The sequence below is a fragment of the Mangifera indica genome, chromosome 3 (genome assembly GCF_011075055.1).
Source record: "Mangifera indica cultivar Alphonso chromosome 3, CATAS_Mindica_2.1, whole genome shotgun sequence".
In the NCBI taxonomy this organism is placed as follows: domain Eukaryota; kingdom Viridiplantae; phylum Streptophyta; class Magnoliopsida; order Sapindales; family Anacardiaceae; genus Mangifera; species Mangifera indica.
The window spans coordinates 15,375,172-15,393,550 of NC_058139.1; the positions used below are offsets into that span (position 1 = coordinate 15,375,172).

The window sequence follows — 18,379 nt, forward strand, 5'->3', positions numbered from 1 at the left end:
ATCCCAGTTTATTCAACTAAAAAGAAAAATAGATCCAATTGCCATCAAATTGCAAAACACTCATCAGTAAAACATAATACATCGTGTATTATAACATATCTCAAATCTCACAGCATCGTTGTCATACAAATGGTCTATCACTCAAATTTACACCATAGAGCATAGCATAGCATTTGACACAATGCAAAAACCGCTCAAATTTACAAATAGAAAATATCAAATACAAGATATGCACATCTCAACCAAGACAAGAATATAGGAGCTTGAACATATATGAAATGACAAGCATATGCCCATGAACTCGTATCTTTCCTGCCATCCACTTGAATGCAAATCATGGAATCTGGACACGGAAAATTTCTTCCTAACATGAAATGATGAATCTACTAGAATGCTTCTGACCCGCTGAGAGATAACAGCCTCCTTGCCGGAGCTGGAGGTGCCAATCCAGGAATGTCCCTGATGTTTTTGTTGTTTGGGTTGACAATCTGAAAATTTAAACACAAACAATTACATTGTGTAGTTTAATTCCAGCATTGGTGAGGATGCGATGCTGTAAGGACCAGAAATATTTGTACCTAAATATATTTACCTGTACATATTAGGGTTACGTTACTAGAATTTTGCAAAATTTGTAAGCTAAAAGGAAACCTTATTTCTCAAGCACTTTGAGGTGAACTATTTTTTAAAATTTAAAAAAAAAGCCTGCCATCAATATATGGCTTGGTATTTAAGAATAGAAACTGAACGGATACCTTCACAACTATGATGGCTATTACACCGCAGACAATAAGAAATAGGAATAGCATGATGCATTTATCAGTGGCTACCTGCAAGAAAGAGGGAATTTTAGTTTATTAAAATAATACATTATGTGTAGAAATGAAGTTGGAACTCAGATCGAAAACAATCAACAATGCAGAAAGAAAGTCAAAACTTATTGGGCTACCAATCAACTTACCTGTCTTCCTATCTCCTTCACTAGCTGAGAGGCCTTCTTAATTGAGAACTGAATTGTGTCCAGCTCATTAACAATACGGCCCATTTGTTCAGTCTGCAGAACTTGAGATCAGTATATACAAAATGCTCATGAGCAGGAAACCACTAAGATGACTAGTAACCATACTTACTTGGCCCTTTAAGGTCGTAGCAGTTTGGGTTCCCACTTGAATTGTTTGTTCAACAACCTAGGGGGGTCAATTCCGAAGTTAGGATGATAGAAATTAAAAAATTACGCAAAAACACATCCGTTAGTTGTTTACCATTTTGGAACGTTCAATAGCCTGATCAGTCTCATCCATTGTCTTTGACCCAGCTGTAATTAGCTCTTGATTTGACATAGCTACAAGGCAAAACATGTCAATAAGTAAAAGTGACTGATCTTATCGTCTGAAATATACATTAAACAAGCTTCCAAAAACATGTGCACATATAAACCTTCCTGTTGGCAATTACGTTAAAATATGATTATGATTTTAGTTAATATTATGGACAATTTCCAGATGTCACATACACTGTTATGACTAGTTGATTTTCAAGTCACTTCCTTACCCTATTAGCCTATTGCATTTCACAAGTAAATATGATTTTACTACTAAAAAATTCCCGAGTGGCCATTTAGTCAAGTTGCATGTTGCACTATAATGACAGCAATATAACAGCACTAAATGAAAAATTATTTATTAACATTAGCACTTTATGTATATCATATAAATCAAACCTACTTGATGCCATTTGAACATTGTCATCGGCTGTAGGTTCACTAATTCCTGCTCCCATATCAAAGAGTTCAACCCTCTTATTACCAAGGCTATTCATATACCTGCAAAGATACCAGAGTGTGAACAAATCATCAAACAGCTCTTTCTCACTTAGGAAAGGATTTGAAAGTTTCTTCATGTTTTCCTCTTTAATTCTGTATGGGACTGTTCTTAACAAGAAAATTAATCATCCCTATGCACTATTTTCCAAATTAATACCCCAAATTAAATTTCTTTGCTCTGCATTGGTTCAATTTTTTTTCTGAGTGCTGCACAGCTTTAGTTTCAATAAATGGAAACCCATCTATGTTTGTCTGATTTCAGTTTTTTTGATCCCCAGAAAAAAAAAAAAAAAAAGAACAAAACCTAGAGGCGAAGAATATGCAAAGGACATATGAACAGATCTCTCATTAGAATTTTCAGGGCTGGACTTACTACAAATGAAGGGCCAAATTCTGACTGAAAACACCACTTGTCCTTTTAATTTACAAACTAACCAGCACTAATTGTACTAGTATCTATAAACTAACCAACACAAATACCAAACTCCAGAAATACAAACTCTAAGCTCATGATCCATAGAGAACACAACAAAGTGGTGAACTTACGTTTTTCTAAGAGCCACATAAGAATTCAACTCTTTGATCTGCAACAGAAAAAATAACAACCGAAAAGCAAATGTTACTAGAAAAAGAATAATGATCAATATCTAATTTAAAATATGGTCAAAACATCCGTCGTTTTAAAAATTTTGGTTTGTCAATTTCCATACAAAATATTGATTAAAGCCAATACAAATTTGGAACTCAAGAAAACTAGGTAAAAGAATCCAACCAAACCCTATAGAATCCACTCCAATGTTATAATATACAAGTCTCTGTGGTGCATTTTTTACATTCACACCATGAGGAGGAAAGAGCAAGTTTTAAGGGATTGACCATAGATTGCTTTTCATCATTGAGACGTTTATTGACTTCAGGAGGATTTTGGGCTTCCTCATCTTTAATTTCACGATCCATCTCTTTAATTAATCTGAAAAATTCCACTGCATATAAGACTGTATGATGGATAGATAATCAAAATGCACTGGAACAAGAAATTTTAATAATATAATAAATGCTATTTTATTTCATTTTCAAATATTTTATTTTTCAAATATGACAAGTAGTTCCCACAATTTGAATTGGATGGCTGAAATGCTCCATCATGATCATATTAAAGCATTCCTTTATTAAGATTTGAACTAAGACTTTCTAAACCTCTGCCCATTCCTTTTAACAATGGATCTAAGTCTGATGGATGTATCAAACTTAAAATGCTAAATATGTCCAGTTTTCAGCCCAACTCACTTCTCTTGATCAACAACTGAGTTTCAAGACAAGATAGTTAATATTTCCTGGAGTGAAACTTATGATGATTCTTTTGACATTGAATGGGTCAATATGTCTACATTCGATAATAATCCTCTATTATCACTTTGGTAAATTTTGTTGTTGGCATAAATATAGAATGAGAGAAAGAAAGTAATTCAAGTTAGGAGAACGATATATAATAAAATATAAAAATTAACATAGTAGTAGCAAACCTTTTACATTCTCTCATCCTCCCAGTAAGTTCTTCCAGCTGTTTACTTTGTCTGTTTGAATCTTTGATCTTATCCAGTTTCTGGAAGCCATTTCTGAACTCAAAAAGGGGAAAAATTAACATATTCACAATGTAATCATACAACAAAGAATTAAGATAACAATTAAAAAAGAAAATTCTATAACGGAGCACCATCATAGTTAGACCCCTCCTCAGCAAAATTGAAACTGAGAAGCAAATTATAACATTTACAGAACCCTAATATGAAAAAGTCAAGAAACCACATTCCAAGACACCACAATAAAGTAGATTTTAACTCTCGACTTCAAGAGAACCTAAATAAATCCCATACAGTTCACCCAAGTAAATTGCTACGATAAAAAATTTACATCTTTACCATTTCACCAAATAGACAGCAATTTGAAAACACTATTTCTCCAAGAGCCATAATTTGTGTGCCGTTCACATCTATGCATAAACATTCTCTCAAGTGTTTGAAAAGATACTCAAGCAAGAGAATTTCAAATTGCAATCAAACTAAACATATAAACTCTAATTATAAACTAAAAGTCAACTCTTTGATTAGAATTGATCTAAATGAACCCCAGACACTTCATCTAACTAAACTCGGAAATTCAAGATATAATTTTTACTATGTTGATAAGATATCAATTACACACAATCTTCAACACACTATCCATAAATTTTCATTCTATTTCGCATAATTTACGATTGTAATAAATATATACAACATAATTATTCAATTAAAAAAAAAAAAGGAATTAAAGTGAAGAGAACTTACGCCAGAGCTCGGAAATTATCACGAATTTCGCCGTGGATCTGCTCCAACTGAGGGCTCATCTGCAAGTCGGAGGCCATATTTCGCCGGAAAATAAATCGAAATCCCGGCAATTAAATCACCATCCACATTCAAATTCGAATCCCACCGATCTCCGAAACCCTTACTGTACCATACTGTTAATTATTTTTTTATAAATGCGAAAAATATTTAAAATATGGAAAAAAAAAAAACAGGGAAATTAGGTAATGAAAAGAAATGAAGAAAAATAAAAGGAGCCGTGAATCGTGTAACGCAATGAAGAGAAAGAGAGAGAATGGGCGTCTGCCTGGTTATACATAATTTTTTTATGCTTTGTTAGTGTAAGTGAATCCCAACACGGTCCATGACATGAGCCTACGGTGGGGTGGAAAATGTCAACAAAGCAAATTTTGGGTAGAAAATTATTGTCCTATCATTTACATTAGAGATATTAAAGTAATTGCCTTAAACATTAGGGGTCTAACAAAATTGCCCCAAAATTGCACATTAAGCAAAAATACCCCATTTATTTGAAATAACTAAAATACCCTTATATATAAACAAAAAATTTTTTTATTCCCCACCCAAATTTCCCCCGAATTCATTGTTGAAATTAAAAAAAAAACCCAAGGCTCCCACAACTCAACAATAGCTTGACTTCGTCAGATTTTTTACACATTTTTCAAGTTTTCCAATAATGAAAATGACAAAGAAGGCTAGTGCATCATCCCTTGTTTTGTTTGAATTATTTTATTGTTTAGATTTTATCAATTTATTGAAGATTTTAAAGATTATTGATTTTAGGATTTTATTTTTTAACAGTGCATAAAATATGTTGATTCTTATTTTGATTAAATTTGTTGAGATATATTGTATTACAGTAGGTTTATATTCGATTATTGTTGAAATAAAAGGTTGACAAAATAATTTTTAGTCGAAAAATCAATGTTTTGGGTCAGCGTTACACCTTGGTGGACCCTGGGATTCTTAGAGGTGGATAAAATCTCCACCAAGATGAGTTGACGTCATGTGGGAGGGGGGAATTGCAAAAATTCAAAGAGTGAGCACCCTAAGAGATGATGAGGGAAACCTTGGAAGGAGGGGTACTTTGATTAGTAACCCCAAGGGGTTCTCTGGGGAACCCAAGGGAAATTTGGAGGAGGAATTGATTTTTTTTTGAAATTTCAAGACCTGCAGGACAACAAAAAATATATAAGGGGACAAATTAATATTTTTATGTCTGTTTTTCAATTTTATTCATTTTAGGGTTTTTCGATGCATAATTTTTTAATTTTATTCATTCTAAGCTTTTTCGTTTTTGTGGTTCATAGGTTGGTTTTTTGTTTTTGTCACTTTAGGGGTTTTTATGTTTAGGTTCCGAATTTAATGTTCATTTTTCGATATCTCTCATTCTTTGGTTTTTTGATATATAGTTTTTTATTTTCAAGTTTGTTTTTCGATTTTTATCATTCTAGAGTAGTTCGACATATAGTTTTTGAATTTTAGGTCCATTTTTCATTGTTTATCATTTAAGAGTTTTTTGACGTGTAGTTTTCAAATTTCAAATCGGTTTTTCAATTTTTGTCGTTCTTAAATTTTTTCATGTATAGTTTTCGAATTTCAGATTAATTTTTCAATTTTTGTAATTCTAGGATATTTTAATATGTAATTTTCAAATTTTAGGTCAATTTTTTATGATTATCATTTTAGAGTTTTTTTATGTGTAGTTTTTGAACTTTAGGTCAGTTTTTTTTATTTTTGTAATTCTAGGGTTTTCAATGTATAGTTTTGAAATTTTAGATATGTTTTTAAATTTTGTCATTTTAAAGTTTTTTTTATATGTAATTTTTGAATTTTAGGTTTATTTTTTTATTTTTGTCATTTCAGGTTATTTTGACTTGTAGATTTTGAATTTCAAGTCCATTTTCTGATGTTTGTCTTTTTAGAATTTTTCTATTTGTAATTTTCAAATTTTAGAGTGGTTTTTTGGTTTTAATCATTCTATGGTATTTTAATATATAGTTTTTGAATTTTAAGTCAATCTTTTGATATTTGTCATTTTAGGGTATTTCAACGTGTAATTTTCGAATTTCATGTCCCTTTTTTTTATGTTTATTATTTTAAGGTATTTCGACATATAGTTTTCAAACTTTAAGTTGGTTTTTCGATTTTTGTAGTTCTGGGGTATTTTGATATGTAGTTTTCAAATTTCAAGTCAATTTTTTAGTTTTTGTCATTTTAGAGTTTTTTTATTTGTAGTTTTCGAATTTGAGGTTTTTTTTAATTTTTATATCTTATTTTATGTATGTTTTTTCTAAAATTCTTATCAACTTTGACATGATAATAATTTCTTTCTTATAAAAGAAAACATGAGGACAATAAATTAAGAATCTTGGACGAGGCACGACATTTTCAAGCAAATGTTATTTCTTGTGTATAGTAAACCACAATGTCCAAGATTAAATTTACATTGACATAAATACAGTTGCAGTTGTTTGAGTGGACATGCTTTGACTATTTAATCTGATTACCAAATACGAGATTTAGCAGAGTGTTGGTGCATTCATTCACGTTATGATAATTGTATTGGAGATTAGAGAGAAATAAGTTTTGATTTAGGATTTATGGTGTGAATGTGAGATTTAACCCATTCGAGTTTGCACTTATGACCGAGCTACCATTTAGTCGAATCATTGTTCTTTCATCATATATTTCATGTAGATCTGAAAATGAGATTCGGGAGACCTATTTTTGGGGATGTCAGAAGTATAATATCATGATTTAAAGTGGGTTTTTTTTGACATGGGCATAAGGGATGACGATATCGACGTCATCAAAATAGCCCTATTGTATTGTATTTATATGGTGTTACTAGGGAACAACAAATGAAAGAAGGTATCTATAAAGTATCTTCAATTAGTCAATCACTTGAATGGTTTCAATTCCTACCCATGGGGTATTTCGATTTGGGAAATGACATATAAGTCGATGTCCAAGGCCGGTAACAGGATATGCTCTGGTCAGATGCCAAATATGCGTAAATATGATATTTATGGGTTCCCGCTCATATTCCTATATATATTGATTGTTAAGGGAAAAAAATTGCTAATTGAATTTAAACATTAATGTTTATATTGTAGTATTTGATCTATGAGATAATCGACGCCCTATATAATTGGGTGGACTTGGTTGCTATTGATGTGTCTCCACAGATGTTTAGGTGGTATACGAGAGATATTCCTGGATGAAGTCATATGAGAATTATGTTCACCAGTGATAAGGTATGTAATTATTAATTGATTAGTTGGATTAATAAAAATATGTTTAATTATATATCTGAATAAGTAGAATGATGTTACTTTTCTGCTCCAACCATCACCAATTAAGAAGGCTACACGATGGTATGTTCACGTTGTTACCTACACAGGTATGTTAGATTCCCACTTATCCTTATCCTTTTCAGCAAGAGATAAAGCTTCACTAGCTATACCATTTGTAGACATTCAGGCCCTTAGTCCTGAGACACCTGTCGATGTTTAGGCCCTTGTTATCGAGTAAACTACATCTCCTACCATTAAGACCCCAACAATCGAGACCACACATTCATGAAGTTCAGGCCCCTACTATCAAACACCCCATGCAGGAGTGCCTATGGACTACGTCGCCCATTTTGTCCCCCTTAGATGTTGCATTGGCTTGTTAGGGCAATATGATATTGTGTGAGATTTCTAGTTTGCAAGACTAGATGTCTCAACTGGAGGATCAGATAAGTCGTTTAAAGGACATTGTCATGCGTACACAATTAGATACAATCAAGCATGTGACAAAGTAAATACAATTTATTCTTTTCGTAAATTGTATTTCCTATTTGTTTAATATTTATATTAACTTCGTAAAGAGTACTTGTGACAGTGCTAAAGGGCCCTTACCCGTTGGTCGTGCAATTCCATCACTTCCCCCACCTAAGGTTTATAATTAATTGTTGTTAGTATATTTTATATAAAATGTCATTGAACATTAATTATTAATATTCGTATAGGGTACTAACCATGAGAGAGTATCAATTGAGAGTTCTCCATGTACACCTTCCCCAATCGTGGAGATATGGTAGATTTTTATTATTTATTAAATTAGTTGAGTGTAGTTAAATATTATTATATATATTTAAATTGTTTTTTTCTTTTTTTTCAAGATGAGCAATTGTAGTTCATTGCTGACCTCCCAAGTGCAAGCAAATAGGTCATTGGTATTAGTTCACATGGGGATGAGTTACTGGATATTATATCACAGGAAGAGCATGATGAGGTATATCCATAATTAAATGCATATTTACAAATATATTAGTCACTGATAATATTAAATTACTTCTCCAGTGCATCCCAAGGATAAGATGGTTAACTTGACAACAATAGAGGATTCATTTGCCAAATGTCCTCTGTCGTACGTCAAGAAGATAACATTAACTGATTTCATTATGTTTGTTAATTAAGATGAATGATTGAATTAACAATTTTATGTAATTTTTTAGTTAGTGTAAACTACTCATGGTAAGGTCATATGGAAGGATATATTCATTTGTACTTTGTGCATAAATCAAATAAAATCGAGGGCAAAATGGTAGGTTAGGATTATTCTCTCCTCTATTGTAAAGCATGAGGAAACTTTCCTCAAATGGTACACTGGAGCTGTAGCATCAAACCCACATGAAGTATATTGCATAAGAGCAAAGTCTTAAGTCACTTTTTGGCATATAGTTGTCGAGCTACGCGAACGGTTGACCGAAAATGTAAGTGGTCTATATCTATCGATTCTGTTTAAATATTTTATATATTCATGAAAATATAATACAATTCATGTTCTATATTCATTTCAACATGTAGATTCCTTCTTGGTACTACTAAGTCGGTACCAACACAAGTAGCAGCCATCTTCTCACAGAATTAGACAATGGTTCACACATTCTTTGTAGGCCATATCGGGATAACATAAGAGAGTTACAGTACCATACCACCAGATGAGTATGGGTGGCTAGAAGTATTCATGAAGATGGTAGAGGTGGATTACACGTCGGATTTGTTTTACAAACCATGAGGGGAGGTTGATAGGGTATTGTATATGTGTGTTTCCATTATAATTTACTTATATACAACACATGTGTCTATTATAATTTCTCAATATTTTTAGGTTTTTATCCCTATAAACTTCGATTGTGTCTATTGGGTCATTGGGGTCCTAGATTTATATGATTGACGATCATCGTATATGACTTCGAGGTAGCTTATATAGACAGACATGATGGGCTCACGCGATGGATGCGACCCTACACCACATTCATCTCAATATTACTAGTCGGGACGGGTTTTTGGACTACAACTAAACGTACACTACAAGAAGATCACTTGATACTGTGAATGGCAGACGGTGTCCTTTAACAAGGTGACTACGGTATTTTTATGTTACGCTTCGTAGAATGTTTGGTGATTTCATGAACCTTGGATTTCACCCACAAGTTGTCCACCTCAATGCATATACCTTCAGCCTCACAGTTGTATTTTCACTATATTAAATAAATCGTGGATGTATATTTTTATTTATCGTTGATTATTCATATGATTTCATAGTTGTTATGTATATATTTATTTACAATGGTTTATTGGTTTTATGTTTGATTTCATAGTTTTTCAGTTTAATCATAACTTACCTGATAAAGTATGAATTAGAATTCAAACAATGGATGAAACATAATAACTGAGTAAAAGAAATTAACATATGTTTGGAACATAAATAATACTGATATATTGTTCAATGGATTATATTTCATTTCAATAAGAACATAAATCAAACATTACTCAATATCTCCTGCTTACACATGATGGAAGACCTGAACCAAATACTTAGCCATAGAAATCTTATATGATAGTATGTTTCATACTCACAAATGTGTAATGTGACCTCATGAGCAAGCTGCACTTGGGAGCTAAATACTATGCATTTGTTAAGAATAACATAGTTGCTTCAACCCAAATAAAACATAATAAAGTGTTAGGCTCGCAGTACCCTAGACTTATTCAATAACACTAGCTCATTTTAATTACGCATTTATCATTGTGTCATTTTCCTATATCTCTATGATAAACTTTATTCTCCCATGTAGGTGATATGATCGGCCGATCAATGGACACACGTAATATATAAGTCTTCTTATTCTATTAGAAATTCTTAATTTAAACTTAACTGTTTTTCTAGTCATATTCCATAGACCGAATCGTGTGTGGCAATATGTGTCAAGCTAAGATAACAATACTAAGAGTAAACATCAAATAGCAATAAAAAGTCTAAGGGTACCTACATGAGATAAACCTCACAAAGTCTTACATAGTGAGGGAGTAGAAATTCATTATCTCACTACGTCAATTGATTATCTTACTTATGCACATATGGTATTAATCATATGCTACAATGTGTATTTTCTCAAATATCATTACCAATACTATATAGATCTTAGTTTAGTCTGTGTACCTAGTGCCTAACTTCAGTTCTTAATCATCCTCACACTTGCAAGTATTTATTCATATTAAGAACTCACATTTGGCATTCATGAGTTATTTGGATGTGAGGAATCCAAATTGGTCATTTTCAAATGTATTTATCTATAACCTTATCTTGATCAATTATTAAGGTGACATTTTAACTTTAACAAATCTTTTCTCGAGAAATTTGTTTCCTATTGGTATGCCTTGTTAGCACCACTTTTCTTAAGAATAATGTCTTATCTTTGCTCGCTCTCTCAGTGCCAAAGGCAATTGCTCGTGTGAGTGAGCCAATCTCTAATTTGTGTGACATTTTAATCTTGTTAAGATAAAAAAGATGTGTATCCAGTGAAAATCCAAGAATTTTAGGATGTAAGTTCAAAACAAAATAAACTTGAATTCATGGGTTTCAACGTTGTGTGACTAGTAGAATATATCAGCTTAACAACTTTTCAATCACAGTTTACACAATTAAGAAGTTTAATATGTGCAAGATAAATATCTCTTAAAGTGAGTTCGGTCAAAGGATTAATGACCATTTGATGCGTATAGTTATATTGTACACTCATTTCCCTCTTGGAAATGATGTCTTTTAAAACATTGTGTCTAATGTAGATATGTTTGGTTATTTTATGAAACTTGAGATCTTTTATAAAAGTCATCCCATCTTAGTTATGTCAACAAACAACTATTGCTACAATAATATTGTCTAGTTTACCTAGATTCACGAAGAATCTTCTTAACCATACAATTTTTTACACAATCATTAAATAAGCTATATACTCAGCCTTTATTGTGGATAAGGCTTTACATGTCTATTTCTTATCACTCTAGCTTTAGAAGTAAGAAAATATAGCCAAAAATTGATTTGCGTTGGTCTAAATCACTTCTCTAATTGGCATCTCAATATCTAATCAATTGAAAATTTAATCCTTAGTCACATAAACAATAATCCATATAACCTTTTAGATATATCAATATACTTTTGACAACTTTTCAATGCTCTTTTTAGTACTTGACTTATATCGATTAACAAGTCTAACAATTAAAAACAAATGTTTGGTTTTGTACGCACTATAGTATACATAATACATCCGATAGTAGTTGAATAGATAACTATTGACATTTCCCTGCTTTCATCTTGAGTTTTAGGACATATTTCTCAGCTCAATAATTTGCCCTTTCATATAGGAGTATCAATGGGTCTGTAGCTTACCATGTTAAATTATTCTTGAATCTTTTGACTATTATACTTTTGTAATAGAGTCAAAAGTTTCTTTGATCGATCCATTTGGATTTTAATTCATAATATGTAATTCGGTTACCTATATCCTTCAGGTAAAAAACATGGATAACCATCTTTTGATGATTATCACTTCAAAACATTTCTAACTATCTACACATCATCATATACAAAGACAAAATTGTAAATTTGTCATTAGACTTTATCACATAGACATAGTGGTTTTGATTAATCATCTTAAAGTCATAAGATACTATAATGCTATTAAATTTCAAGTACCACTGTCTGGATGACAATTTTAGGTCTTGTAACATTATTGAAGCTTGCACACTCTGTGTTTTGGACCTATAATAATGAGATCTACATATTGTTTCACATAGATTTCTTTGTCAACTTTTTTATTAAGAAAAGTTGTCTTGGGATTCTTTGGTGCAATTCTAAAACCAAATGTAATACTATAGTTGGACTCAAATAGATTGAAGAAAATCTTGTGATTGGGGAAACCTTTTTCTTTACAATCTATACCTTCTTATTGAGTATAGTTATTCACCATAAGGTAAAATTGTAACTATTTATTGAGTCATCCATCTTATAATTGATTCAAGGAATCCATTTGTTCCCAATGAGTTTTTGACTTGGTGGTAAGTTAACCAAATTTTAGACATGGTTTGTTTCTATGTATTTTATCTCTTCTTCCAATGCATTTTGATATTTTTCTTTATCAAGGGATGAGATGACATCTTTCATGATTTTAAGTTCTTCGTCATCTTGGGGAGTGGTTATTGAAACCTTGTTTTTAATTTAAAATGTCATTAGAGAATTTTCAAATGTCCATTCATACTCAATTGAGGGTCATTGCTCTCACAATCTGAAATAGATTAATGTTTATTTTCAATGCTTTTACTAGTTTGAGATAGATGAAACAAACAATTGAAGCTCATTGCTCTTACTATCTAAAATAGGTTAGAGCTCAATTACATTTGCTTCCATTATTTGGAATAAGTATAGACATTATATCTTACAGATGAAAACTTTACCAATGTCATCTCTATTAGAAAAAATATCATCAATGAATATAACATCTCTTTATACAATTTTAGTTAATCTTCTAGGAGAATCCTCTTTAATGAACATGTCCCTTTAGAGTGTTCAACATATCTGATAAAGATATATTCCTTTGTTCTCAATCCCAATTTTTCAAACTTATAGAAAAAGTTATGGATAAATACTGCTAACCACTAAGGTTGCAATCTTTTAACTTAGGTTTTCTACCTGTCTATAACTTATAGGGAGTGGAAGCAAATGATTTAATAGGCATTCGGTTATGTACATAGGCAAAGGTTAACGTTACATCATCACAAAATGATGTTGAATATTTGCATGCATCATCATTAATCTAGCCATGTCTAATAGAATTCAACTTCTCTTCTCCATTATATCATTTTGTTGCGAAGTTCTTAGAATAATTAATTGTTATACTATTCATTTTTTATTACTTAGTTCTTTAAACTTTTCAGATAAATACTCAATATTTTGGTCAATTTTTAAAACTTTTATTCATTTTGTCTAATTGATTCTCATTCTAAATTATATATTGTCAAAAACATTATACTGTTTCTGACTTATAAGAGATCAAGTAAACAAGACTAAATCAAACATAGCCATCAATAAAAGTAATGAAATATGAGACACCTTTTCAAATTTTACATTCATAGGAACATATATATTTAAGTATATAAATTGCAAAGGAAGTTAAACCCTTACAACTTTGTCAAATGGTTTTTCTAATAATTTTTTTAGCTAGGCAGTACTCACACTTAGACAGTTCTATTTATGTGAAAGTTTCTAATAAACTTTCATATGCTAATTCATTCCTTTCATCTTAGCCATCATGTCTTAATCTAGCATGCCATATATTTACATTCACATCCATACATATAGAAAAAGCAAATAATAAAAAACTAACATTATTATAATGAAATGTGACAAACACCATTTACCCATTCAACAACAAACCAAATCCATAGAAATCAATTTTATTACATTTTTGACAAAACACCTAGAGAAATTCACATTATATCATAGTTTAAGAAGAACAAGTACTTTAACCAAGATTCCTCGAATATTTAAAGCATATTAGATCTTATGTAGATATAGGATTTGACTACCTTGCAAAACTTATTTACTCGTGTCCATCTCTCTTATTTCAACCTTTGTGTTGTTGCTTACATAAATCCAACTCATCTTTTTTGGAATTTGACAAAAATCCATTAAAGCTCTTCAGTCATGAGTTACTTGCTCAGTGGCTTATGAGTTCATAATTCACATAGGATAATACTTAATTAATATTACAGTACTAGAAACTAGAGTTTCATCACTTTATAAAGAATAAGACTATTATTTTCAGCTTCATTCATTCACGGGTGAAATAACTCTCGTTGTTTCTATTGCAACAATTCATCTTGCTTTTGTCTCTTCTTTTAGTACATTTTCCACTTTATCTTTTTAAATTTTTGTTCTTATTCTTGAGCATTATATGATCTCCTACCCTTACATAGACTTAAACCACTTACTTTTGAAACCATGAACAACTTTTGGAACTAAACTCTGCAACGTATACATGAGCGCTTGGTTAACTATCTTAAGTTCTTATATGGTGAGAATTGTCAATAAAAGTGCTTATATTATGACTATAGGTCATATGGACTTTTGTACTCTCCTACGGGAAGAAATCATTCTACTACATGAACAAGTTGTTTATTTGTCAGGTTGCACCTAACTGACTTCAATTCCGTAATTATATTTGACATTCTATCAAATTTAATGATCAACTATCTTTATTTAGGAACTACAATTCTTGCAAATATTTCTATCAAAAACCATACTTATGACATATGCAGTTGAATATTATTGATACTCGTACACCAAGTTATTCACGGAACTACTCAACATATCAGACAAAGTGAGTCTTGCTTCTTACATGCATGACATGTGTCCACATCACATTTGTGTAAGACACCATTCGAATTTTTATCCTTTAGTCAGTTATGACTCTATCATACCCTGATTTACAGCCTCCAAAGTTTTTTGTTCATCTAGAATACTGTGCATCTTTAAATATCATACATCAAAATTACCCTTATTTAGTTTTATCTTCATTCAAATTAGTTATTATATTTTAGGATGTTATGGTTAATTAGATCATAAAGACATATATCAGACACAACTTAATCAATGGAACCAAATACACATCAGTTGTCGAAATCACACATTAAATTTTAAAATATCTCACATAAGATATAAAATCAAAAGTTCATTATATTCCTAATCATCTTCTATGACTCAAATGTTTGACATTTTAAAATTCAATCTAATTATGACAATATTAATCCAAATGAGAATTTCACTAAATTTTACCTATCTCGGAATTTTTATATTTAACATATATAATATGTGATACAACAAATGTATCACTTATTATGACTAGAATTATTTCATCAACCTGTAACATTCTTAGAGTCATATTATCCATAATGAAGTCTCTATGTCATTTGCATAGGCCAAATACCTCACATTTTGGTAATTTTGGGAACAACATCAAAGTGGTAAATTTTCTCATATACATTACTATACGTCACTCTTTGGCAAGCTATAATATATCCATTTATTCCAAAAAATTTTTCATATTCTTCTCCCGAACAAGATCATTAATTACGATGCTAATGGTCATACATGAATATAATTAGACTATATATCATATCTTTTCCAATTAAAAAAGTACAATTTATCTTTTAAGTCTAAATCTTTATTGTATATATATAGCTTCAATATGTACCATTAGATTATCAGATGATCACATCATAGACTTAATGTGATGGTCCCTAGTCAACAAACTTGCATGAATTAGAAACATGTGTTTTGAAACATTGATATGTGTTTTTAGAAGCTGGAATGATTTATTACATGCCTTTTCATGTGATTGGACCCATAATACACATTTCATGCATAGATCCGAGCATCACATAGTTGCCACATGTCAAAAAATGGGTTCACACACCCAAACACAAAAACAATATCTCACACACTTTCACGTGCCAAAACATAGTCGTATGTGCCAAGTCGATGTCACACGTGCCTTTATGCACTGAGATGACATCACATGTGCTTTTATGCACAAAAACATAACATGCACATGCGTTCACACATCGGGAATAAGCCATACACATCTCTATATGCTGAGAGAGGTCTGTTGTACACCTTTATGTGCTCTCATGCGCCAGTTAACAACTGTTGATCATTGACTAGTGTTGATTGATCATCATTAACTGGTCAAATTTTGATTATTGATTGATCAACTAACTTAGGTGGGTGTTGACTAGTTCGAGTTCAACCTGATTGACAATGAGTTAACTAGTTGACCAGTGAGTTTGGACAACTCATTGACCAAATGGGTCAAACAATCAAGTTTTCCAATCTGATCACAACCCGAATTAGTGAAAAACCCTAATTCTCGATTGGTTGTCTTCCAACTATCAAGGTTTTTGAAGCTCCTTTGACAATGATCCTTTTCATATAAACTGTTGGCACCAATGTTATCGAAATCTAGTGAAATAGTGGCATGAAAGTTACGTTATGGGTCATGGATTTTAGTCTAATTTTGCCATTTCTGAGGCCATTTTCAAGCGTTTTTAATCCGGTGCATTTAAAACTACTCTAAGCAACATCAAACACATTTCTAGTCCTTAATTTCATGCAAATTAGATGAATTGAATTCGTGCACAAAATGAATTTTAACAAAACTTTTCAATCAAAATTCACATAATTCAGAATTTAATTTTCACAGAATACATGACATATACACAACCTAAGCTCTAATACCAATGTTAGAAAATTTAAAATATGTCAACTCTGATACCAATGTTGGAAAATTTAAAACACATGAAACAAAACATTATACTTAATAGCTACCAATATAATATTTTACATTAGCTGTCTCTTTGTTGGGTGAGGGTTGAAGTTTGTGTGGAGGTTTGGGTTGAACTTTGACCCATAAAGAAAATGTTAATTATATATATATATACACATATACATGAAATATAATTTTAAGTAAAAGAAATCAAAGTATACCAATGATATTTTGTTGCTAAATTTTGACATTTTCATGTTGGCTTGAAGACTTGTTTCTTCTTTGCAATTATAAGATTTAATATAATAAATTTAACAACATATAAAAATAATTTATCTTAAGAAATATAAGGTTTTACCTTCTGTTTGTTAAAATTTAAGGGATTGTTCTTGCAACCTTTTTTATTGTGCCTTATCTCTTGAAAAACTGTACATATGCTTTTACCCTTTTTTAGTTTTTCTTATTTGTCTCTCTTCCTACTTCTTGGTGGTTTGCCCACATTGTTGAGTATTTGAGATGGCCAAAGCTTTTCAATCCCAACCTCAAGCCAATTCTTCATGTTTGGGATTGGATGAATATATCTAGAATATATTTTCATGTAAGACTCAATTTTCAACTTAAGATGTAGAAACTCCTCAAACATCTGAAAATTCCTTATAAAAATACAACTAACTACATGGACACATGGGACACCAGATAGTTGCCATAACCCATAATCACATGTATGTAATTGTAACTCCAGTGTTTAGGTTCTACTCTTAATGGAACTCTAATTAATAACCTCATATTGATCCTCACCAGACCATGTCACCCTAACATTCCTTGCATTTTCAATCAATTTGTTTAGCTTCCTGTGGATGACTAGTGAAACTGTAGTCACCAAATCAATACTAGCATGTTACCTTGCTCTCATTCTAATCACAACCCTCCTCCTACACAACTCTAACAGGCTTAATATAAACAATTCTCTATCTACTCTTAACCATTGATTGAATGATTCACTAGTATTATTAGTAATGTGGTACGATTTTACATTGGTTTTGAGAACAATTCTTGACCAACAAGTTACATCATTTTTTAAAATCCATTTATGAGCATTTTCATCAACAGCCTTAACATCATTCAAGACTTGTATGAAATCTACTTTATCTACAACCCTACTAACACCCTAAAACAAATTCCGCAATAGCACACTTGGAAATTTTTTTCTAAAATTAGCATGGACATGTCTAGCACAATGTCTTATATTTGCATTTGGCTAGTATGTTTCCAAGGCATTGACTAAACTATTGATCACTCATTATTTTTATAGCGTGAATGTCTCCTAAAAACTCATGAAATACCCTAAGAGTTTGTATTCAATTTTTACATCTATGGAAATTGCTGACAATAACACACCACCATATAAACATTTCAGATGGCACCTATTTACACATATGAAATGTGAACAAACCTCAAAGAAACCTTTTTTTTGTGCTTCAAAACTTAAAAAAGTAGTGAACCTAATTATTTTCCTTTTTATATTTACATCTTTTT

At 31.3% G+C, this 18,379-nt stretch overlaps 1 protein-coding gene across 1 annotated transcript; it reads right to left on the reverse strand.

Annotated features, from left to right (window-relative positions):
* Window positions 1-67: 67 nt before the first annotated feature.
* On the reverse strand, window positions 68-4,495 carry LOC123211105 (novel plant SNARE 13-like). The gene is made up of 10 exons (XM_044629645.1): window positions 4,147-4,495; window positions 3,346-3,438; window positions 2,699-2,792; window positions 2,369-2,406; window positions 1,725-1,822; window positions 1,263-1,342; window positions 1,131-1,187; window positions 962-1,054; window positions 756-830; window positions 68-488 (listed from the first exon to the last, which is right to left on the reverse strand). Exons 1-10 carry the CDS (start codon window positions 4,221-4,223, stop codon window positions 387-389), a joined length of 807 nt encoding a protein of 268 aa, XP_044485580.1. The 5' UTR covers window positions 4,224-4,495; the 3' UTR covers window positions 68-386.
* Window positions 4,496-18,379: the final 13,884 nt, after the last annotated feature.

Bases quoted from the DNA above. Each gene is read 5' to 3' on its own strand.
- LOC123211105 (XM_044629645.1), bottom strand. From the start codon at position 4,223: ATGGCCTCCGACTTGCAGATGAGCCCTCAGTTGGAGCAGATCCACGGC. The intron at 2,407-2,698 runs GTCAATCCCTTA...TTTCTGTTGCAG, and splicing joins ATGATGAAAAGCAATCTATG to ATCAAAGAGTTGAATTCTTA. The intron at 1,343-1,724 runs GTAGGTTTGATT...TTTGCCTTGTAG, and splicing joins CAATGTTCAAATGGCATCAA to CTATGTCAAATCAAGAGCTA.